The 23,541-nt window shown below is 43.2% G+C and overlaps 1 protein-coding gene across 5 annotated transcripts in view; it reads right to left on the reverse strand.

Moving 5' to 3' along the window:
* Positions 1-21,979, reverse strand: part of BAZ1B (bromodomain adjacent to zinc finger domain 1B) — a 50,789-nt gene extending 28,810 nt beyond the window's left edge. For 4 of the 5 annotated variants that reach the window (XM_075719457.1, XM_075719459.1, XM_075719460.1 and 1 more), the window contains exons 1-7: positions 21,867-21,979; positions 16,100-16,216; positions 13,813-13,957; positions 12,710-12,908; positions 8,531-8,652; positions 7,458-7,655; positions 3,508-5,203 (exon numbers count right to left, since the gene is read on the reverse strand). In XM_075719457.1, coding sequence (XP_075575572.1) covers positions 3,508-5,203; positions 7,458-7,655; positions 8,531-8,652; positions 12,710-12,908; positions 13,813-13,957; positions 16,100-16,216; positions 21,867-21,979 — 2,590 coding nt within the window. Of the gene's footprint in view, positions 1-3,507; positions 5,204-7,457; positions 7,656-8,530; positions 8,653-12,709; positions 12,909-13,812; positions 13,958-14,402; positions 14,510-16,099; positions 16,217-21,866 lie in introns of those variants that run through there. The other variant, XM_075719458.1, reaches the window with a different exon arrangement.
* Positions 21,980-23,541: the final 1,562 nt, after the last annotated feature.

Consider the following 23,541-nt stretch of genomic DNA (forward strand, 5'->3'; position numbering starts at 1 on the left):
GCATTTGTTACACCAACTTGATATATCAGCTTTTATATAATAACATACCAACTTACAGTAAATGCAGCATGGCAAAATTGTCCTGTTAATCCATACCTGTGTCCTGGTTTCGGCTGGGATAGAGTTAATTTTCTTCCTAGTAGCAGGCATAGTGCTGTGTTTTGGATTTAGTAGGAGAAGAATGTTGGTAACACATTGATGTTTTAGTTGTTGCTAAGTACTGCTTATGCTAGTCAAGGACTTTTCAGCTTCCCATGCTCTGCCAGGTGCACAAGAAACTGGGAGGGGGCACAGACAGAATAGTTGATCCAAACTGACCAAAGGGCTATTCCATTCCATATGACATCATACTCAGTATATAAACTGTGGGGGGTTGGCTGGGGAGCCGTGATCACTGCTCAGGAACTGTCTGGGTATCAGTCGGCGGGTGGTGAGCAATTGCATTGTGCATCACTTGCCTTGTATATTATTATTATTATATTGTTATTATCATTACTATTTTACTTTATTTCAATTATTAAACTGTTCTTATCTCAACCCAGGAGTGTTTCTCACTCTTACTCCTCTGATTCTCTTCCCCATCCCATCGGGGTAGGGGGAGTGAGCAAGTGGCTGCGTGGTGCTTAGTTGCTGGCTGGGGCTAAACCACAACAACCTGCCAGATACAAGCAGCTGCACAAACCATATGTCTGTAAATATCAACTCCTCCCTAAACCTTATGACCTCTCCCTACATCGAAGTACTGAAATCAGAATACATACCAATAGCCACTCTCACAGTACCAAAAACCTCGTGTCCCCTAAATGCGAGTCTTGCAAACCACATCAGGAGACCCATACTACAGGAAGTATCATTCTCACCTTCCACTAGAAGGAGACAGAGGTGATACAATTCCCCCAGGATTTCTCTCCTTGACACCCTATCAAGACTTGCTGCCTGATGCTAGCACAAGGTACACTTCCCTCCTCCTCACTACCCTCCCCTCAAGAGCCAAGACTCCAACCAAAACAAGACATACTGCCAGCAAACTCTTCAATGCTTACAACATGGGATATTGTGGGCCAACATGAGACAGGTATTTTTTCTATCCCACTGTAAAGACCAGTTGCAGCAGGTACCATCAAATGCCAGAACAAGGAAGATGCAAGGAAAGAACAGAAACTTACATTTACTCATATGCCAAACCTGTTCAAATAAAATGGGAACAAAGACACCAAACTAAACAGTTCCTCCCCACATCTCATTTTCAATCATGATGGCAAGCTAGTCTCAGTTGGTACTTTCCTCCCTAGCAGGCTTCATTAGCTGTATAAGCTTCCAGCTCTCCATTCTCCTCCAGACTGCATGGGAGCTATTGCTTCATGGAGTGATAAGGCAAAGAACAATTAGGAAACGCTTGCAGTAACATGGAAATGGGAGTGACTTGACTTTTACTATCAAGAAATACAGATATTAATCATGTTATCTCAACAGGAAGTTCTTTATTGACTTCTTTTGAAGGCAAGAAAGAACAAAAAAATACCCTTATGCTTTCTTACACTGGGTTCTTTTTTGAGCTGAGACTAGCTTGGTATCACTAGCTGCAATCCTGATAGGTGTAACTGAAAGAGGTTAGTGCTCCCAGTGTTACAGATGTTACCAGAGTGGTGAAAAAGAAACCTCTGACTGAGATATATATCTATGTATAAGTAAAAGAGTAGCTGCTGACAAAACACCTGTTGTGCAGTGGTTCAATATTCATATATATATATGAACATTGACATGCATATGAACACACATACACATATATATATGCTCATGGACTGGAAGTCCTGTTCAGGAGATATATATATATATATATATATATATGAAGTCCTGAACAGATTAGCGCCGAGCTGCTAACACTGCAGCCCTAACTACAGCACCATGCAACATTAACCAAGATCTTGGGTACTTTGAGGGTACCTTTATGCCTGGTAGCAACTGCTTAACAGGTAAAAGAAGTCCTGGATGCCTGAGATGTTGGGGTTTGTTATGTGGAAAGGAAGCAGTATGAATTCAAACCTTAATGAAAGGCTTAATCCTTCCTTCCCTGCCAGAGACCTAGTTTTCCTTGTGGAGTTCAAAAGAATGAATTAAACTTCCTCAGCATGCAAGCCAAATGATTCTTATCTCCATCAATGTTATATTGCTTTTCTTCATATATAACTAGTACAAACTATCAAGTGAGAACAAGAAATATCCCAAGGAGTAGTGTCCAAACTGTATTTAATTTTGCAGTAAAATCTTATCATGAACTTGAACTTGCTGACAAACAACTGGAACACTACAAGAACTGGGGCCAAGAGGCCATTCAGCTACAGCACATTAGATATAGGTTTTACTTTCATTATAAATAATCCAGCCAGGAAACATGAAATTGCTACTCTACCCTTAACTGGTTTTGTGGTGGACTTGGTAGCGTTAGGTTAATGGTTGGACTGGATGATCTTAAAGGTCTTTTCCAACCTGAACGATTCTATGATTCTATATTTAGTATTTTGTTTTTCTGGAGAAGTAGGACAGCACTCCAGGTCTTCGCAGTTTATTGATACTTCTGAGACTCACAGTTCTTAACAGAAGATCTGAAAGGTCCATTTACTTTTAATGTGAGGCATGGCTGTATCCAGTCTACTCCCCTTAGGAGCCTCAGGTATTCCACATTATTTACCTATTCTTGGTCTCCTAGAATAGATACTCCCAGATTCCAGCTAAGGCACATAAGCCAGGCTCCATATGGGATGCTTGTCCCTCAACTGTTTCAGAAGGGAAATAACAACCTAGATGAGCTATGTTGTCCACTTCCACCTGCCCAGTACCCACATTTACAACCAAAAAAAATCCCTGAAGCATAATTCCAAAGTATTTTGTTCTTCATATCCCACACTCCTTAGCAAAAAGTACTACTTACACAGAGACGTACAAAGTTTGGTATTGCAACTCATGATTTACAGAGGTTTGAGCAGACAGTATATATTTCTACAACTCCATAACTAATTCTTTAAAGTGAGAAACTGTAAACTGAAATTTATTGCCTAAGTCTTTATCTGGGAGAAGGGCTGCTAGCATCAACCTGACAATGCCCATGGCAACAAGGTCAGCAGCAGCTGTAGGAATTAGCTTTTAGGCAGAAAATAGCTCCTCTGTACATCAGAGACAGAAGATGTCTGGACATAGACAATTGTTTGTTTGTTTTCTGTCCCCAAAACATATTTTCTGTTCTCCAGCCTTCCTGGGCCTCGCAGAATTAGAAAGGTACTGAACAAAAGATGCCCACAGATAAAAGTCTAGAAGCAGTTATTGCTTTTTCTTAAAATTCCAGATTTTGAGCTGCCATAGGAACCACAGCAGCTGAATTACACTTCTCCAGTAAGTAAATCCCTTAAAACCAGGTAATGCTTTTGAAAATACACTGTCAATTTTGCCATTAACTTATTGCCCTCTACTCCGTAACACACAAATGCTCTACTCTCCTGGTTTTTTTATTACCTCTCATTTGTATTTCTTGTTGCTCCCTTTCTTTCTTGGCTTGGATGGCAAGAAGGCGCCTGCTCTTCACAGCACTGATCATATCATCAGCTTCTATTTCTACACGGTGCTCTAGTTTCATCATCTCATTTTTTTTCTTTTCATTTCTTCCCATCATATTCTCATCTTTCCCATTCTCCTTGCTTTTGGCCACCATTTCTTTTCGCTTCTGTTTTTCTGCTCTCTTCTTGTCATTTTCTTCCTTCAAAATAGCTAGGCGCTCCTTCCACAGCTCTGCTGATGTCTGCTGCTTGGCCTCCACATGGTCCTGCACTGAGTACGTCATTAGAATCCGGTGGCACAGTGCTCCAAGTATCCGCAATTTCTCTTCAGGAGTCAACTCAAAGAACTCCGATGTCTCCAGTTTCTCCAAAAACTCATCCTGTACTTCGTTATCCTCAAAAGCTGCCGAATCCTTGCTTTCATCTACATTATCTGAGACCTCACTTTCCTCTTGCACATCTGACTTGCGTAGGCATAGACGAACCAACTCAGAAGCAGAATGCAAAGTAAGTGGTATTTCAGAAAGCTTCATTCCTAGCTCAGCATAATCTTCAGCAATTTCATCCTGCAGCAGTGTCTGCAAGAGAATGACCAATACTCGGTTCAAATAAAGGAAGCCTCCCTTTTCTGCACAAAGTGCTTCCATCAGGGAAACTGCTGTAATGGGATATTGAGCATCTGGCATCAATAACCCTGAGTAACAGCTCAGGAACTCCACCACCATGGCAACATCCCCAAAGAGCGTATTAGGAAGTCCTTCTGGAGTATCAACCAGTTTAAAAGTAGGCAAGGTCTTCCCTTTAAGATCTTGGTCCTCATATCTTTTCTGTTTTTCCAGTTTTTCCTTCATTTCCTTCTCCTTCCGCTCCTTTGCTCTCTCCTTCAGTTTCTCTTTCAGCTTCTCCCTTTTCTTCTTCATGTACTCCTTTCGCTGCTCCTCTGTCATGGTAGCCCATTTCTTCCTGTGCTCTAGAAGTTCGTAGCGTTTCTGTACTAAGCCTCGCAAATCCTCAGGGAGACGGGCACGATCCTCATTTGAGAGTAACCTAGCCGTTTTGGAGATGATGCAGGAAAGAGCACTTTTTTTGTCTTCCCGGTCTTTGTTTTCTTTGTAATAGGCGATGAGATGGAGTGCTGCAGGAGGCAGATGTTTCTGGGGTTTGCTGGAAGACCTAGGGGTGCCTCCAGAATTCCTGGGAGCCCTGGACACCTTAGTGGTACCTTTAGCCATGTCCAGTAATGTCATTTGTTTCATTTTCATCTTAGGGGTCTTCAAGACTTTCCTAGGAGACTTTGATTTCCCTGATGACTTCTGCCCATTGAGAACCCTTTTGCCTCTTTGCTTTTTGTCCAAGGATTTGTTGCTGCCCTTCCCCAGTCGACTCCTCTTTGGAATGTGAAAGTTAGAACTAAGTTTAGCAGGTGACATAATTTTCATCACCTCTTCCAGCTCCTCTTTAGGACATTTTGAATTTTTAGAGTTTTTCACCTTCAGTGGAGAGCCAATAATAGATTTCTCCAAATGCACATGGCACCACAGAGTAGGGCTCAGTGGCTGGCCCAGGGATGATCCATCAACTTTGGATTTCTTACAAGGCTTTCTGTCAGGTGATCGAGAGCTCTTCCTCTTGGTTGAGGGGTTGAGAGTCATATACTAAAATTAAAGAAAGAATGATTTTATATTAATATTTAAAGGTAAATAAAGGTTATCTAGATCCTTTTCTGTCAATTATTTTTGCCTATATTTATTTTTAATGTGTTTTTCCAATGAACAAAGAGTACTCAATATGTTAAGGGTAAAAGGCTTCTGCAATAGCTTTCAATATTCTGCGTATTAGTCACTATGCTGGTTATGAGGTCTTCAGCTCACTCCAGAAAGTTCACATTTAACTTTATAAAATGAAACACTACAAAGTTTTAAATGTTTCCTACTACATTACATAAACCCACTTTGTTTCTGCTTAAAAAGGTTGTGTGGAGGGGATTTGCCTGGAAAATGCTGACAGTAATTTCAAAAACCTATTCCTCTGCTCAGAGATTTCTTAGTGAGTCATGCTGGGTTCAGTCCTAGACCCCACCCAGCTCACCACCCAGAGGAAAACTGAAGGAACACAGAAGTGATGGGTGACAGGAGTTCAGAGAATGGTTTCTGAACTGCCTGAAAGTGTCTGGAGGGAAGGTGAGACTGGATTCAATTCTGAAGTAATGTGATTGAATATCTGACTGTTTTTAAACTGCTGAAATAACCTACCTGACAGGGTACTTTGGGCACAGAACAGTTTAACCCAGAGCCAAAGAGAGACTGATTTCAGGACTAGTTCAGCATCTCAAATTCATTTTCAGGATGCACCCAGAATACTAATATATTTCAAGAAGTGAAAAATAAAATACAAGGATATAACCTTTAGGTTATAGATAAAATTACCAGAAAACAGGGGCTGAAAATTTGAGATTCCTTAGCAATAAAAAATTCCACAGTGGTAAGCACAGCAAAAGATGCAAGCATCTAAGAAGCATTTATTTAAGAACAGACATACACAAAAGTGATCAAGTTAAGACTGCCACAGGAATATTCAGATTTTCTGGCTCATGAATGTTCACTCCTGAAGGCTTTTGTTTAAGAGCCCTCATTAGCCCATTAGAGAAATTTTTACTGAAGATTTCACAATCACCAAATCCAGTGTCTGCATAACTTCATTCCACAAAAATTCTGTGTTGAAATCTTTGCTGAAGAGAATTACCCAAGCCAAAAGCATCCAGCATTGATAGGAATCATAATAATTACAAATTCACAAATATTAGATCTACAGGTTATGCTGTATATCCAACTGTCACTTATACGAAGTTACTGTGTCAGAACACTAATTCTGGATTAATAAATTCCCCAGCCACTTCTTAGAATTTAAAAACTCAACATAAATTCAATCTCTATGCCAACTGGGAAACATGCTATGGAAAGCACCACCCCTAAGCACAAAGCTAAGGACTTCTGTAAGTCAAACCAAAGATGTTACAGTTGCGTATTTTTTCTTATACTAAGGGTACGCCTCCACCCATCAGGGCACTGAATAAAAGAATTTGTACATCACCAACAAATACTTAATTTCTGTTAAGGCAGTGACCCCAAATACTACAGCAAGGGTAAACGCAGCTCACATATGAAGAATTTATTTTTCCCTTTAAGCAAATTTACAAACATCCAGAAGAGTCCATAGAAGCTTGCTAGAAAAGGGTGTTCTCCTCCTGATGAGGGATATAGCAAATATTTCTCTTCTAGTTTCAGAGCAACACTTGACAAAGACCAAGCCCATGAAAAAGTGAGTTTACTAAATGAACAAAATAGTGCTGTCTACACCCAAAGATGGATTTTAAAACAGCAAATTTCATGATATGACATTTACTTGGTTAACAGTATACTTGGCTGATCATTACAAAGGGCTGGAAAAAACGCCATCCCTGCTACTTAGAGTATTCAGTACAAAATTTGTGGTATCTGCCATCACCATACAAGAACCAAGCATCATGAAGTCAAACACATCCAGCTTGTGCATTGTAACCATGAAAAGGGCCCAATAACTGACAATACCATGTAAGGACTATAGCTCTTCTATTTGTCTTACACCAGGAAATCATGTCTTTACTTGTAGATGAGTAATGCAAACTATTGGAAAAATCAAGAAAAGGCAGTTACACCTCAAATTTTCAAAGCAGACCACTGTTCCAGACATTAAGCTGCATCACCTCACAAAGGGTCAATCTTCAAAAGTGGGCCTTCCTGCTCTACATCTCTCTAAGTTGATGTAAGCTTGGGAGCACCAAAACCCAACTGCCATACTGAAGTCTCTGTCAAGATTGTTTAAGGTTGGGAATGGGTGACAAAGCAAAGGGGTGCTTTTAGTAGTTCTTACCTTATGTGGGTCAAGCAAGAAGTCACTAAATTTACTGGGGAGAGAGTATTTCTTCACTAACTCATCCTCCACTACCCACGGGGCATTCTCACACGTGCCAGCCCGTAGTGCGTTATGACGGATGAAGTACCTCAGGATCTCCTTGTTGGGAGGACGCTCTGTGCGGACTAAGCTATCTGCTGGTACGTTGCTGATGATCTTGGAGATAACACACAGACGTACTGTTAACATTTAACTTCTATCCACATTATAAATACATATCATATAGCTAAAAGGAGCAAGAACCATTGTACTGCTTCATGTGAACAAACTCTTTGCTCTTTCAAAGCTCTCTTGCAAAGACTCAGAACACACCAAACAGAACTTGCAGAACTGAGATGCACAATAGAGACTGGTAGGAGATTGTTAGCCAAAAAAGTAAAAACATGTTAGTTTATGTTGCAGATTTCTTGCCAAAGCCCACTGCTTTATCTTTGACCTTCCTCCTGCTTGTGCTTGCTACTAATGTAAAAAGTTTTACATAATAATGTTTATTTTGTTTTGGTTATTTTCCCCTGAGACCAGAGGAGTGGACTACCACTGCAAGTGGTAGTCATTAAATTGAGGTCAGCACTGCCTCTCTTGTCCAATTAGCAAACAGATGACAAAAAGCACACAGCAGTGCTGCGACCACACAGAGCTTCCCTAAGTGCAGCTACCTATGACTCTCAGAGAAGCTCAGTTAGACAAGAGCAGCAACTGCCGCTCATGATTTAACTAGCCTACCTCTGACCAAGTTTCATTAACTGCCTGACCAAAGATTAGCTAGTTAACAGCAACCACTCTAAAGCTACTGTAGCACTGTAACTCAGTGTGTGGTACCAGGAAATTGTCAGGTGTTTCCACACACAAAACCCAGTTATATATAGAAACAGCCAGGCTAGTCAGCCTCAGACAACTACAGCTATCCTGCTTCCAATAGCACGACTCCAGCAGAAAGTACAGCAGAAAGCTGTACAGACACACTGACAGTGATTATTAATTAAACTTGCATATTCATGTTATAATAGAAAGGATTCAAGCAGACAACTCACCTTATCTTCATTTTTCAGCTTGACATCATATTTGTGTGGCAGGAATTTAGGTGGAACCCACTTCCTTTCTTCCTTCTTCAAAGAAGTGGGAAGCTTCCGAGGAGACCTACGTGCTCGATCATCTGATAAAGCAAGGTAAGATATTAAGTGTCTTAGTATTATTTAAAAAAAAAAAAAAAAAGGTTAAAGAATCCAGACCATTGCTGGACCTGGCACCCCACCCCTTGCTATCTATACAGTGTTTGGTTAAACTAGAACATCAAAAAAAAAAATCTGAAATTGGGTTTTAGAAATATCCTGAAGATGCAGGCTGGGAATGGAGTCCCTAAACAGCTCTGAAGTAGGAGGTAACACCTATTATCAAGGAGTATAAAGGACCACTTGCAGTATTTAAACCCATCTCTCTACAGACAGTAAGCTGCAACTACCTATGCAAAGGGAGAAAATGTCTGTAAAATTCACAAAGGGGACACAGGTTTCATAACTTAACCAGTAACCCGCTTAGGGAGCTCCTGCCAAGAGCCCTAGCTGTCTCTGCCATGCCATATTTTAAATAATTCTACTGCAGGAATTACTGACTAAATTAAAGCAACTTTCAAAGTAATTTCACTTTGGTGGCCATTAAGCATTCTACAGTTATGAGCCCTGTGTATATGGGCTAGCTTAGTTGGAGATTTTAAGCATACTTATACAACCAGTCTTTTTATTCTCAAGACATGTAACTGAAAGAGTACAAAGGCATCACATCTTCTTGCCCACTGGTGTTGAGTCTATTATTTCTATATTCAGGTTGCAAATGTTAATCATTTAAGACAAAATCCAAGCTTACTGAAGAAAGTGATCCCCAAATGTTTTTATGTTTGTGGCTACGACTCAAAGAAAACACTAAAGCGAGCATGACAGATGAGAATAATTACCTATTAGGTCTAGCATCTACTTGTATTCTGCGTATACTTAAGTCAGACTTTTAAATATCTATCTATCTACCATTGACACATTGTAAGCCCTACAGCATTTAAGCTTCAGCAGAATTATAGCTTACATGGTATAAAACCAAGTTCTGCCACCCCTCGGCTTCCAAAATCAGTCACCTTGATTAGAGAACAGGTCACAGATGCTACAGGCTCACTGCACCATATACATAAATATGCAGCTGCTTCCCATTAGTGCTACATTTCAGATAATGCAATGTAGAATCCTCCACTCCAAGCATGACTCATTATAGAAGTTTTTCTTTAAAATAAAAACCCCTGAATTTCATAACAGTGATAGTATGTGTGAAAGTAGACATCCTCTCATCGCAAGTTAGGCCGAGACATAACTTTTGCCTGCTTTGGTTCTACATGTGTATTAAAAAATCTTGATAAGCTCATAAATACCGAACTATGTTTTTCTGCTCAACAGCACAATGGAAGTCGCATACAAGACACTTCAAGCTCTGTAAAAGACGTGCTTTCAGAGATCTGCCTCAATGTCTTTTAAGCAGCTGAACATTATCTTTGCTGCATGTGCATACCATGCATAGCAAGTTTATATTTAAGAAATAACAATGCATTGCTTAGTTCTGGCTCGGACTTTGAAGGACTCGGGTACACTGCCGCCTCTGCAACAGGCCTGTAAGCAACCTCTCCTTTTGTGATTTACTTCCCAGATTCTAGAAATAGGGATGACTACATTGAATTCCATCAAACAGCACCTGGATACTCAGGGGTGGGGAAGAAGAAATCACTATACATTCCTTCCTAAAGTTATTTTACAAAAAGTGTACTTCATTTGTTGTTGCATTGTACTGTAATAAAACTTACATTCGCTACACTACTGGAACCTCATAAAGCATCCACATGCTGTTGTCTCCTCCTATTCACCACTTATTTTGGATTTTCCAAAGCAGTATTAGTTCCAAGTACAGCTCAAGCTGCAGAACCTGCCTTCAGTAGTTCACCATCCATTTTCAGGAAAAACTAGCCTTTCCTCTCACTTCTTAAGATTTTCCAGAGTTCACTCCCTAAGCAACTAAAAGTACAAAGCCACTTCAGACTGCACATATGATGCAAAAGCAGGTATAAAGCCTTATTTTTAGCTTCTGAAGCACAGTAGACTCCTAACCAGAGAGACTGAAGCTCTCTTTCTCTGCCCCTTTTCTCCTCCAACAAAATCAGCAAGTTTGACATAAGTATCAGTAAAAATGCTAAGGTTAACTCTGCCCCCTTGTGTGTGCACAGAAAGGTACAGCTGTTACACACTGTTACGCAGAGCCTGTTACTGCTTCTAAATGCTCACTCTTGCATAGTGACCTCAATCTCCATTACCAGTGGTCAAGTATGCAAATTATTAGAAAGAACAAGTCAAAGTGCGGCTAGGTACCTCCAGACACTGCACACAGCCTCCTGCAGGTGCAATTAAGGGCCTGAATCCACTAAATGAAAGCAAGTCTTTACTACTTCTGCAGTATGCTGCATAAATGTAACAAAGGCTATGTAGTTATTTTAACAGACTCTGGAATACAGATTCAGTAATGAGTTTACTATGAACCTATGTTCTATTATAACCCAGAATATAAAAACATTAGCAATAAAATATCCTTTTAGTAAATGCACATGTACAAGGAGAAGAGTTAAAAGAATGAGTGCTTACTGCTTTTATTGATTATGTTATGACTGCTAGCATCTTTGATTTGAAAATGTTGAGGTTCATCTTTTACAGAAAGGGTAGGACAGTCCCAGTTTACAGAGGTGACTAAACACAGGCCAGACAATCATCTGAGTCAGAGACTAAAAAAGGCACAGGAATCCCCATTCCTGCAGTATTCTTCCAATCTCAGAGAGCTATGCTGGCAGTGTCAGTACAAGCATAGGTGAACACAGCTGGTTAGAATACCACACACCAATGAACAAAATATTATGGTAGACTTTACTGAACACCCAAGCCCAAAAATGCTGCTGAAAATTTGGTCAATGACCATTTTTAAAGTAAAAAGGTACTTCCCATGCCTTTTATGAGGTAGTTTGAGAGAAATACCACTCATATTAAAAAAAAAAAAAAAGGCACTCCAAGCACTACTACTGTTTCAACGGACAAGTATAAGGCCGGATCATTTCTGCAACACCTTTTTTTCCCCTTCCTGGTTATACAGAGCACTGCAATGAAATCAAAACAGGTCATAACTTTTTCCAGTACCAATCAGAAACAGTTGACAATTATTAAGCTTGGGACTAGAGCTTGGTAGAACTTGTGTTCCACTCCTGACTATGCTATTAGCTTGCTGGGCTGTTTTCCAAGTTTCCTCTTCTCCGTATTAGAGGAGGTTATATACACCTTCCCCAGATGTTGGAGTGGCTATTTACAAATGTAAACTGTTTATTACATTTATATGCCTTTAAAATTAAGCTATCCACATTAGAGCTATGCTGTGGGGCTGGGTTGGTTTGTTTTAAAACACTTTTTGAAATATCTTTTAAAGAATCTTTTAATTCCATTTTTAAGAAGTTACACAGAACATAAAACTAATTTTTTTTTTCCTCTTTCAACAGTACCTTCTCAGCCTCAAGAAAAGCCTTGGACATCCACTGTTTAGTTCTGCAGCAAGGAGGAACAGATATGAAAGAGGGGAACAATGTTTCAAAGCATGCTTTATTTTGAAACTTTAGAAAAAAAAAAATTAATATGCATTTTTCTGCATGAATTTTGTCTCAGCATTTGAAAATTGGAAAGGGGATAAACGAAAATAAAAAAAAACCCTTATCTTTTATGTCAACTGGGGACATGAAAGAGAATTAGAGCTTGTCTCTGACTGCAGAACAGGCTTTAGAACTACAGATGTTTGTTCTGAGGATGAACATCACAGCAGAACTTTATGATTCTGCATGAACCTTTGCTGTCATCTGCCCCACCCCTTTTTTTTTTTTATACACTTGCTACACTTTTGAAGCTTAGATGTTTCATGCACAGCTTTCAGTATTACATCTTAGAATGACAGCACATTTTCTGCTTTAAAACAGGCAAGAACAGTTGAAAGCCAACAGCACTGATGCCACTAAAGCTGCACCACTAACGACGACAACTTCAGGATTTTCATTACGTAACATCACATACAACATTCACAGCCCAGGCCCAAGATGTACATAATTTAAAAAACTCACTTCCAGGTGCTACCTACTGGCATGCTGTCTTACTACTTACTCATACTTTCCCTCCTGTTGTCATCCTCCTTCAGGATAGCTTCCTTCTGGTTGTCCTGGGCTGCCTGGCTGGAGTTCTCCTTGTCACTGGATGGGGAATCACAAGCTCCATCAGATTTCTTTTCCGAGGCCTCTTCATCAACTTTCTCCAGGGGATGTATTTTCACAACTTTCACAGGCAACATTTTCTTCTTACCAACCTGCATGGAAATATTGATGAAAACTGAACCTGAGCAAGACACATGAACTAATGAGCTTTAACACTGTGAGGAAGAAAAAAAACCCCAGCTCTAAGACCACCTACAAACCGTAATTTGGCAAAACACTGAATTGAGAGAAGCTCATGATCCCTCCCATGAAACAATTACAGGATTTCTTTCTACTACTCCAACCTGGAAGGTGTGTATGAATTGCTAAGAAAGAGAGAACTGCCAACCCTCAAGTTCTTCCAGTGTTTAATAATGCTGTTTTCTCAGCCTAAGGAAAAAGTGTGTGTGCAAGGTGCAAGCGTGCTCTCTCAGCAGCCTCAGTGGAGAGAATATGTCCTAAACAGATTGCTAACAAAGAATATTTTATAACTTTCCTTATTTTTAACAAGTTTGAGTTTTCCCCATCATTCCCAGTTTTGGAGGGAATGTTCCAATCATTAGAGTACTGTTAGAGATTTGTAAGCAGATGACTTTCAAGCTATGTTAGTTTAAGACTATTACTCCTCCTTCTGGGAACATGTTAGGTGAAAAGATTACAGCAGATTATAATTTTTAACTTCTTTCAATTAAAATATGTTTTTTATATATATATTTAATATATACACAGACCATCATATATTTAAGAAGTTTAACAAATATATCTCTATTTCCCCATGCACACACATAGATCAGTCACTTTTCTCTTGCTATCAGTATGGGCCATCCATGTGCTTCTGCTTATGGAACCATTTTGCATTCAAAAGCAGGTGCTGTCACTGGGATTCTATAGAAAAGAAATTCTCACCATCTTTCTGATAATGTAAGTGGCTAACATATTCTTCGCATCTCCTGCCTTTAGCTATCCAAAATTAGCTCTGTGCAAAAGCATGGGATAAAATGGAAAACAGATCCTTACCTCAAAGTCACACTCTTCTCCCACTGCAAATTTGGTCATGATCTCCAGCCAAGCTGCATCCACCAACTTTTCCAAAGATACAGTGTTGTGGTGGACTATTTCCAGTACCAGTTTCTCATACCAGATGGGGAACTCCTCCTTTAAGCTGAGCAAGCACATAAGTTTTCGTTATTCAGGGAATAAAAGCCAAAATGCAAAGTGGCCTCCCATTTCACAATTCCAGGAACATTAACAGCCAGGACAATGTTTGAGGCAGATGCCACATTAGCATGCAAATGTCCAAGGGCTTTTTGCTGCCCTCCCCCCAGCACCTCCCCAAAGTGTTAACTGGCATGACAATACAAATTTTACGTGTCCTTCCCAGAAGGAACACCATAAAGCATTCTGGAAGAGCAGCGCTGACAGTCAGCCCTTTCTTGCTGGTTATTACTGCCTCTCTATTAGATGTTAAACATATACCAAGACCATGTCATTACTCTGGGGCTTGTGACTTTAAAATTTTTGCTTCCAACAATAACATGATGAACATTTAGCATTTCTTTCTTCCCAACAGATTGCTAACACAGTAAAGAAGACAGAGGCAGGCTTACACAATCAAATCATCGTTCCAGAGAAAAATATTTTCTGTGTTTTGCCATATCATGATCTTCAAACTTTTTCATTCAAAGAAGAGAAAGGACTGTTACAAATTTACTTGACTGATTTCCTTTCTAAAAGATCAGGTCAGTTAGCTGATAGGAGCACTAAGAAACACATTGCATAAAGCTTTCTGTCTAAAAAGTGAAGTCCGTTTCAAGTTACTGTAAGGAGGAACAAAATACTTCATTTTTCCAAAACCCTTTTAGCTTCCCAGACTTAGGGATCCATTGCTGACAATCCTCAGCTATATTTGCTGTTCTACAACTGCCATGAACAAGTTTATCCCTTTAGCAAACTGCCTAAATGAACTTTTTTATTCAGACTAGTGTCAGGTATTAGAGCAGCCAGCAAACTGCCTGGAAAGCTTTTCAATCTGTTTCAAAGAGACAAGAACAAAATCTCATTTCACAGAGTCTTTTTCTCCCCACATTTAGAGAGACTATAGCTAAATTTGTTATTTAGAAATCTTCCATTTATATTTCATTTACATTTCTTAACGTTTTCAGAAGTGGCTGACCAATCCAACATTGTTAACCAGAAGTAAGCAACACTACACCAGTGGTTTTTGGGTCAGGATTACAAGTTTATGGAGCTGGCTAGCACTCTCCTCTCAAACAAGAACACTAGGGAGGAAAGACTGAAGACAGTAGTACTTCAACTGTCACAGAAGTCAGGACTATTAGCAAACAGGTTTCTTATTTGTTGCCTTTAAGGATGTGATTAACCTCAAATGATGGGGAATTTCTCCTTAGGCTAAGGCTATTAACTCTTTTGCCAAGGAACCAGAAATGTGGATTCTTCATGGAAGAGTGGCAGCAAATTTCACCTCTTGGGCAGTATGGCTGACGATCTCCCCAGTTTAAATCCAGGAAGAAAAAAAAAAATCACTGAAGTCCAAGTCACCAGTTCACAGAACAGAGACATGCGCCATTTGTTTGCCATAATTCCTACAATTTGGTAATCACAAAGTAAGTTATATGTGTTGGTTGAGCCAAGGACTTGCACCTTTACAGAAAATTCACTTCTATGGCAAGGGTCACGCTGGATCTCAACCAAGCATTCGGGGCCTGTGCTGTGTGCTAAAGGGGGAGGTCAGGGACACGGCAGCCCAGAGGAACACTGGTGGTCTGAACAGAATAATGACTCTTGCTGGTTTCCCTTTGTTCTTTGTTGTTTCAAGTAGAGCAGATCCCCAAAATCTCCCTCCAAAATTATTTTTCTGTTTAGTACAACTGATTCCAATGCAGATCTAGAAAAAATAATTACAGCTGTGGACTGGGCTGATGTGAAACACTTCAACGGCCTCTTTTTACTGTATTTTTACTTTAGCTCCTTCAAGATTTATTGTTTTCCCCTCTGAATATTTCCAATTACTCCAGGGGTTTTAAAATATGCCAAGTACCATTTGCTGAACTATTCTGGTTCAAGTAATACCAAGATAGAGCACTAAATAAGTACATTACTCAACTGCATTGATGATAGCATCAAATTTGGACTTAATTTGCTTTCAACTCCAGAATCCCCAGATCTACTTGCAGCCAGTAAAAAGCTACTCACCTCACAAACTAGTAATCACATATTCCCAAGTCCACTCTTCTGCCCCGATGCCTAAAGATAGACACATACCAATTTCTTCACTGGTACTTACAGCTCAGCAACTTCCTGCTCCTCCTCCCAAGCCTCTTTGTGCGTCAGCTGGCTGCTTCCTGTGCTTTTGCACGTCCATATTCGTTCGCTGTACCTCTCTAAACGCGCTTCATACTCTCTGTAGAAGCGGCAGCTCAGGAAAACAGGATTTATGCAGTGAAGAGCATAATCACAGTAGCACAAGACAATCAAATTCAATTAAACCCTTACTATTGAAGTGCACAAAGGCTGAGGATCGCTACAGTATAGTTTGACCCTGCATCTACCATGGAGATGCCGCGTTAAATGTGATAGGTTTTCAGACCATGATGTACTGGAGCTTTCTGCAGCTGAAATGCCTGTCCTGTTCAACACTGGCATACAGAAGGTGCCACACCACCGTCAGTTCAGCTGAACTGCACGAGGGGAATATATGATATGGTTGAACGTTTCATGGCACTGCTAAATTACTTTTCAGCTTTTCCAGTCTGATTCATTGGAAAACAGCACAATGTCACAGGCATGTGCAGGAGACATGACATGGCCTGCCGCTAAGTGCCCAACAGTAACTGTTGGGGAACTACTACTACTAATGCCCTAGAGTGGTGTTACAAACTCTAGATGCAAATTACCAGTCTACCCAGTACCCCCAATCTTTTGAGGAAAAAACCCAAAAGCTTTGAAATTGAAATCACTAGAAAGGCTGCCTTTCCTTTGGTTTCCAACAAGAGCAGCCTCCTGCGTTAGCACAACACAAGGATCTTTCTTATCAACTACATCACCTGCTTCCCGTACCATAACCAGCCTCAAGGTTAAGTTATTCTGGCTGTTAGGATTAATGGGTGCACAGTCAAGTCACTGTGGTGCAGACAGCATTATGAATTACAGCATTAACTACTCTGTTGTAAGCAACTGTGGCTATGCTCTACCCATTCCACCTAAGCAGTAATTAACTGTCAGTGTAAATGGATATAAGCTACTTCATACTTTCTATGGCTAGAACATGTACAGGCACAATTATCAGAAAAACTACCACAGTGCAAATCCATACCAATTTACCCCATGGCAGGCTGCTTAAGTTGCTGTATGCTTACCAATGGTATTTTAAATGGAGAAATTATAAGAGTGGCAAGAAAAGCATCTTTCCCTTCTTCTTCAGCATGCGCTCCAGCAGAAAAGCAAGCACAGAGTACAAAGCATACTTGTAACAACTACAGTGGCTCAGCCCACTGCAGCACAAGTGCTAATTATGAGAGTGTCTGTAGGAACAAGCAGATTGCTCCATGCTCCTGCAAAGGCAGAGCCACCAGCTACAGCAAATCACTCATCGCATCCTGCATGTGCCTTGTCTTTCAAGAAAATTTTAGTGCAACTAACCCTTTTTTTTTTTTTTTTGAAAAGACTCCCATTAGGAAGCCAAATTACAACTGCAACAAAGGCAATTTTCATAGGCATTTCTTCACAGCCACAAAAAGGTACAGAAGCTGCACTGTAGATGTTGATATACAGGTGCTACACAAGAATATAAGCCAGGAACAGAGCCACCTCTAGAGGAGGCTGCCACTTATTTCTTCTGCCTGGAGCAGGTCTTAAAACCAAGGAGAAATCCTGTGGTTCCCCACCTTGCCCTGTTTGTGGAGTTTCCTGCTCTTCAGCGGATGAACAGCAATCTGACAAGTCATCACCCCACTAAGTTTTGAGCCGTCTGGCCAATTGTTACCCCCCTCTGAGGTTTCAAAGATGCTTAAGGTGCTACAGGGCAGGAAGAACCACTGCTGTGGTGGGGCAGTGGCAAGGAGTAACCACAGCCTACAGAAGAACTCATCTGCACAGTACCACCAACCAGACAAGAAGTGTGATTTTAACAAATTTTTGTAGCAATACTGAGCTGGGGGGTGGGGGGAGTGTCAAACAAGAAACCAGGAGTCCTCCTTGTATTTACAGCAATTAACCACTTTAATAATGACTAAATTGCAACCATAACACTACTCCTTCCTATGCCTTTCCTACAAAAAGAAGAGTTAAAAGCAAATTCAATCCTTGCAGTACACAGGAGCCTAAACATACAAGCAACAGTGGTCTTCAGTTTCATTCAGCAACTCCATCTTCACCCAAGAAATTTCAGACTGTTCAGCAGGTCTGATTCAGGACTACAAGTGAGGGCTTACTAGTATGCCACAACCAAGCCATCTCACTACACAGTTGGAGCTGCCATTGCCACAAATTCCCAACACAATAATAAATAAAAAACCATGACTTGTGAACATTCCCCAAAAAGCCATGAATAACACACATGTTAAATTGAACAGCTGACTACCCACTGTGTAACAGTTAATACATCACATCTGTTTGCATCACACTGAAGATCACTTAATGCCAAAAGGCAGAAAACAAAGTTACATTAAAAACAAGGGATCCTTTTAAAGAAAAATGTTTAAAAGTAAACAAGCTAACTACTGCACAAGATGACTATTAAGCTACAAAGTTTCCTTCCTTCTTGATGCTCTCCCAGAAGTGACTATCAACTCCAAAATAGCTTTAGAGTATCTTAATTGTTTCCACTTGTACTAGCTAAGAAGGCAAACTTACCATGAAGGTTGGTACATTTGTAAGACTACTCCCTGGGTGGGTGGCAAAGTTTTCCTAGAACTACAGAGCGTAACATGACCATACTTCAGTGCTGCCATCTTTCAGCCAGAGTTTAACTGGCTGGTACCACACGAAGATGTAAATGACAGCCTTTAACTTGCATGCCAAACACAGCCTGATTCCTTATGTTCTCTGTGCTGCTTACCATACAAAAACACTAACTAAAGACAGACGGCAAGCTTTTATCTGGGGAGGAAAGCAACATAGCTTCCCAAAACTGTATGCTGACAGCTGAAGGAAAGCTTTGTCCCTTCTTGCCAGTCCAAGCTGGTTAGCTCTCTGAACCGAGCATCCCTCTTGAGCTGGCAGCACGGTTTTCCAAACCACAGCCAGTATAGCAAAATACATGCTGCAGCAGTCCCAGGCACTAACGGAAGAGATGACCTGCTCACCAGGGAACAAATTCAGTGTTTGGTAGACATCAAATGCTCAGTATACGTGCCACAGACCAGATGCACAGATGACACAAACCAGACAAGACCGTACCACATGTGAAGCATTTGCCTGACACCTCACATATGTCAGAGCAGATCCTACAAAATTCCTGCAAGGATGAGTTTATCTCTGACTGCCCAGCAATCCACCCATCCCCATACCCACACAATTAGCAAGGCCCTCTTCCAAGTCAGATACAGAAACCCAAGGCTTTGCCAGGATGCAATGGGCTCTACACAGCATGGTTTCTCTTAAAAGGTTCCTGGAGGATTTGGCAGGCAAAGAAAGCCACATAAAGCTAGGAAGAAATATCAGACCCAAATAAACACCTGAGCTCTGATGACCAGCCTATCCATCTGTTCACTGCTTCTGGACACTTCCTTAACACATGCCCATGGGGCAGACGTCTCTCCTCATATACAACACCCCAATCTCCATTTTTGGTTCAACCCAATCTACAGCTGCAAATCCTAAAGAAAAAAAATTTTTAAAAAGTGCCTTAAGAACTTTCTATGTCTTTCAAATACCACAGTCATAGCTGTGCAGTATAAGAACCTGTACACCCTTTAGGGGAAAAGCTGATCAATAGTTTTTCAAGGTAGAAAAAATACAGTTCAGGAGACCATATTCTGTCAGGCCTTGGCATAATCAACACATAGAGCTGCTCTGGGCAAAGACTCGGGTACCTCTTGACATGCCCCCTCTGCAGGTTGTTCCCATCCAAAAAAGCCATTCCTCTACACTATCTAGGATAAACAGAAGTTGACCAAAAAGAAACCCTCCAAGTCTTCCTTAGGTAACATCTCCCTTCAACTTACTGACTGATTTGCAATTTTCTGTTCCACTTTTTGCTGAGCTTATATTATATATAGTCAACAAAGCAAGATAGAAACCCAACATTACTTAGTTTCTCTTTTTAGCTTCATGATGTCTATCTGTCAAGACGAACTTTCTAGAACATGCTAGGCTGTCCACCTCCCACAGCATCCCATGCAGTACTTTCTCCAAGAGCATCCCTCTAGAACCTCAGCGCTTGCATTGGTTTCCTCTTTCCTTCTGACCCTGCAGCTAATGCCACCCCCTCTGAGGATAAGAAACCATCCCTTTTTTCCTTAATGTTTAATACCATCCAAGTGTCTGCAGAAAGATGTCCTCCATCTACTCACAGATCCACAAGAGCAATAACAACACACTGGTGCTCTCAGAAGGTGCCCCTTAACTCCTCTGTGCCGCTCCTACAAGGTATACAAACCTTAAAACCACATCTTCTTTTACAAAAGCAGTAATTGGTATTAAAATCTGTCTTTTTGATCACTGATTGTTCCTTGTAGGGAAAGAGAGAGAACAGGTCTCTGCCTGGTCACATAGGTGACTGAGCTACTTTCAGTTTGCACGCACCACAATAGCAGGTTTTTGAGTCACAGACTGAATGCTTTAATTTAAAATACTGTTAAAAAGCAAGTATCTAACACTCTACCCAATTTCATTTTATTGGGCTGAATGCATTAGCAATGCCTATCTGCACTCAGATATGCATTCCTCTTCAAAAGCTACCTAATCCGTCCTAGGGGCTTTCACTGGCTGTTCTTCATACTGAAGTAACAAGACACTCTCCAATACTGTCTGTATAAGTTCTGGAGTTCCTTTGTCTTCCACATGGCCAAGACCTCCGAGGTATATTCTTATATTCATGGACTTTCATCTCACTCCCAGTCTTTCCTTCAGTCCTCAGTTGCTCAGATTTTGATCCTTATAAACAACAAACCAGCCCCCTGAAGTGGCAGGCTACAGCACAGAGCCTGCCCCTCCAGCCCTACACGGGACCTGAACAGTAAGTAACTCTGCCTTCATGGCTGCACATCGTCTGTGACAGTTATCTGCCTTGCCCACCCCCACTCCCTGCCACTCAAGGCCTGTCACATGCTAACTCTCATGGAATCATTAAAAAAAAAAAAAGAAAAAAAAGTCATGCAAAAGCAGCTCAGAAGATACCCACAGTCACACTGAAAAACCACGTTCTCCACAGCCGAGCTGTTTCTGCCACTATTTTATTCTCCTCCTCGTGGAATTCTCTAGTTTCAATGCCACCCCTTACCCACGGGATACACACCCTAAATTTGTACTTCAAACCCCCTCGAGAACTCCTTCTACGCTAATTGCATTAATCAACCCTTATCTACAGGTATCTATTGAATACGCAGACAGCTCCCGGTTCCCGGCAGCCTTTACCCGTTAGTTTCTTTCTACGGCCGCGCCGCCTCAGAGCGCGTCAGCCCCGCGGAGTTGCTGTCCCCGCTCCCCCCACCTCGCCCTCCATCCGCCTGGAACCGCGTTTTAAACCGAGTCAGAAACTTGCCAGGAACAACCACCCCGCGGCACCGTGGCCAAGCCCAGCGGCAGCGCGGGCCAGGCTCCCCTCCCGGGCCGGGCAGAGGCGCCGCCGCCGCCGGCCGGACACTTCCCGTGAGGAACCGGCGCCAGAGGAGCCGAACGGCCCCGCTCCCCGCCCGCCCCGCTGCCGCTTTGTTCTGCCCCGCCGCCCCCCGGGACGGCCGAGGCCGCCGTGGAGGCCAGTTCCGCGCCCAGCAACGGCAGGCCCGCTCGGCCCGGGGCTGACCGCCGCGGCAAGTAACAGCAGCGGCGCCGCCAGAGCCCTCCCCACCACCCCGTCCCCGTCCCCCCGCGCCTCTGGGTCGAGCGGATACTCGCGGGTGCGGAAGGCCTCCTGCGTGTGGGGGATGACGAACCGCTCCCCCAGCTCCCCCGGCGGCAGCGGTTTGGCCAGCGGGAAGGGCTTGCGACCCAGCAGCGGCGCCATAGCGGGACGAGGCAGGGTTCCGGCCGGAGCCGGCGGATCCGCGCAACGACCCCGGCGGCGGCGGGACCCGGGCGGGAGGATTGAAAAATGGCGGGAGATTCCCCTCCCCCTCCCGTGCGGGCTGCGGGCCGAGCTTTGCCGCGCGCACCCCAACCTGCCTCCAGCCCCGCAGGGCCCGCCCCCACCACCGCGGCCCCAGGAGCCTACTGGCGGGCCGCTGGCGCTGACGGCTTCCGACTGGATGCGCGACCCGCCAATCGCGCCGCCTCGCCCCGCCCGCCAGCGCAGCAAGCTGACTTGCACCGCGCGCGAGGTGAGAGGTCGCGTTATGTAAGTGGCAGAGAGCGCGACTCCATTTTGTGTCCCCGTTATTCGCCCGCCCCCCTCCCCGCGACGGCCAATCGGGACGCGCCACCGCCCCCCCGCCCATCCGGGTACCGCGGCGGGGCCGCGCGCCGGGCTTTGTCCTCCGCCGTCGGCTCGTACCGCCCACCACCTCTTAAAGGGGCAGGGGCGCGCGGGGTATTGTGGGGGTTCTGAGTCCGTCTGGTGACTGCTGCCCCTCAGGGAGTGTGGTCCAGCTCCGCTAGCGGAGCCGGGGGGAGGCTCAGCCTGGGCTCCGCCGGAGCATCCCCTCAGCGCTGAGCTCGCCTTGGTGGGGCCGGGTCCCTCCGCTTCGCGGGGGGGGGGGGGGGGGGGGCGCGGCGGCTGCGGTGGCTCCGCCGGCCCGGCCCGGCCCTGGGGCGGGTGAGGAGGGAGGCCTCGGGGCGGCGCGGCCGGCGCCGTCGGGCCGGGCCGGGCCGGGCCGGGCCGTTTGTGCAGACAGCATTGGGCGGCGGCCAGGGCTCGTCTGAGCGGCCCCAGCACTCGTCGACGCCGCGCCAGCCGGCTCGGCTCCGGGTCGCGGCCCCGCGGCGGCAGTGACAGGCCGGGGAAGGCTGCCGTGCTCCGAAGGACCGGTGTGGGGTCGGTTGTAGCACCTCGTGGTCCCGACGTGCGCGGCAAACGCCGAGCCTGCTTCCACCGGGGCTCTGGGTGCAGTGGGGAGGGAGGCCCGGGCACCCTGTCGGTGCTGCTCCTGTGAAAGGAGGAAAGACAAAAAGTTGAGAGTTGTGGGTTTGGTTTTTTTGGTGGTTTTCCTTTTTTTTTTTTTTTTTTTTTCTTTCTAATAAGAAATGGTATATGTGGCAGTCTGTATTATCAGCAGCTCAGGTACTGCCTGCCAAAAGCAGTCACAGCAAAAATACAAGTGCAGCAGTGTTCTCTCTAACCCCTTTTTCAGTGATTTGAAAGTAGATATCACTTAAAGTCTAGTGTATTAAAGAAGTATATTCTGGTTATCCTGGATCGCTGCTGCTTCATGGTGCTGAGGAGTAGGTCTGCTTTGTATAGCCCTGCTGTGGTTGCTTCAGGATGAAGAGAAGCAGCCTTGGCAAACTAGTTAGAGCTGCATGGGATAAATTTAACTCCCAAAACTACTTGTAAAGTTAGGTACAGCCTTTGTACAACCTGGAGTATAAATGTTATATTCTCCCATTATGACTCTCCACTGAAAAAGCTAA

This window comes from Pelecanus crispus, chromosome 12 (genome assembly GCF_030463565.1).
Source record: "Pelecanus crispus isolate bPelCri1 chromosome 12, bPelCri1.pri, whole genome shotgun sequence".
Lineage (NCBI taxonomy): Eukaryota > Metazoa > Chordata > Aves > Pelecaniformes > Pelecanidae > Pelecanus > Pelecanus crispus.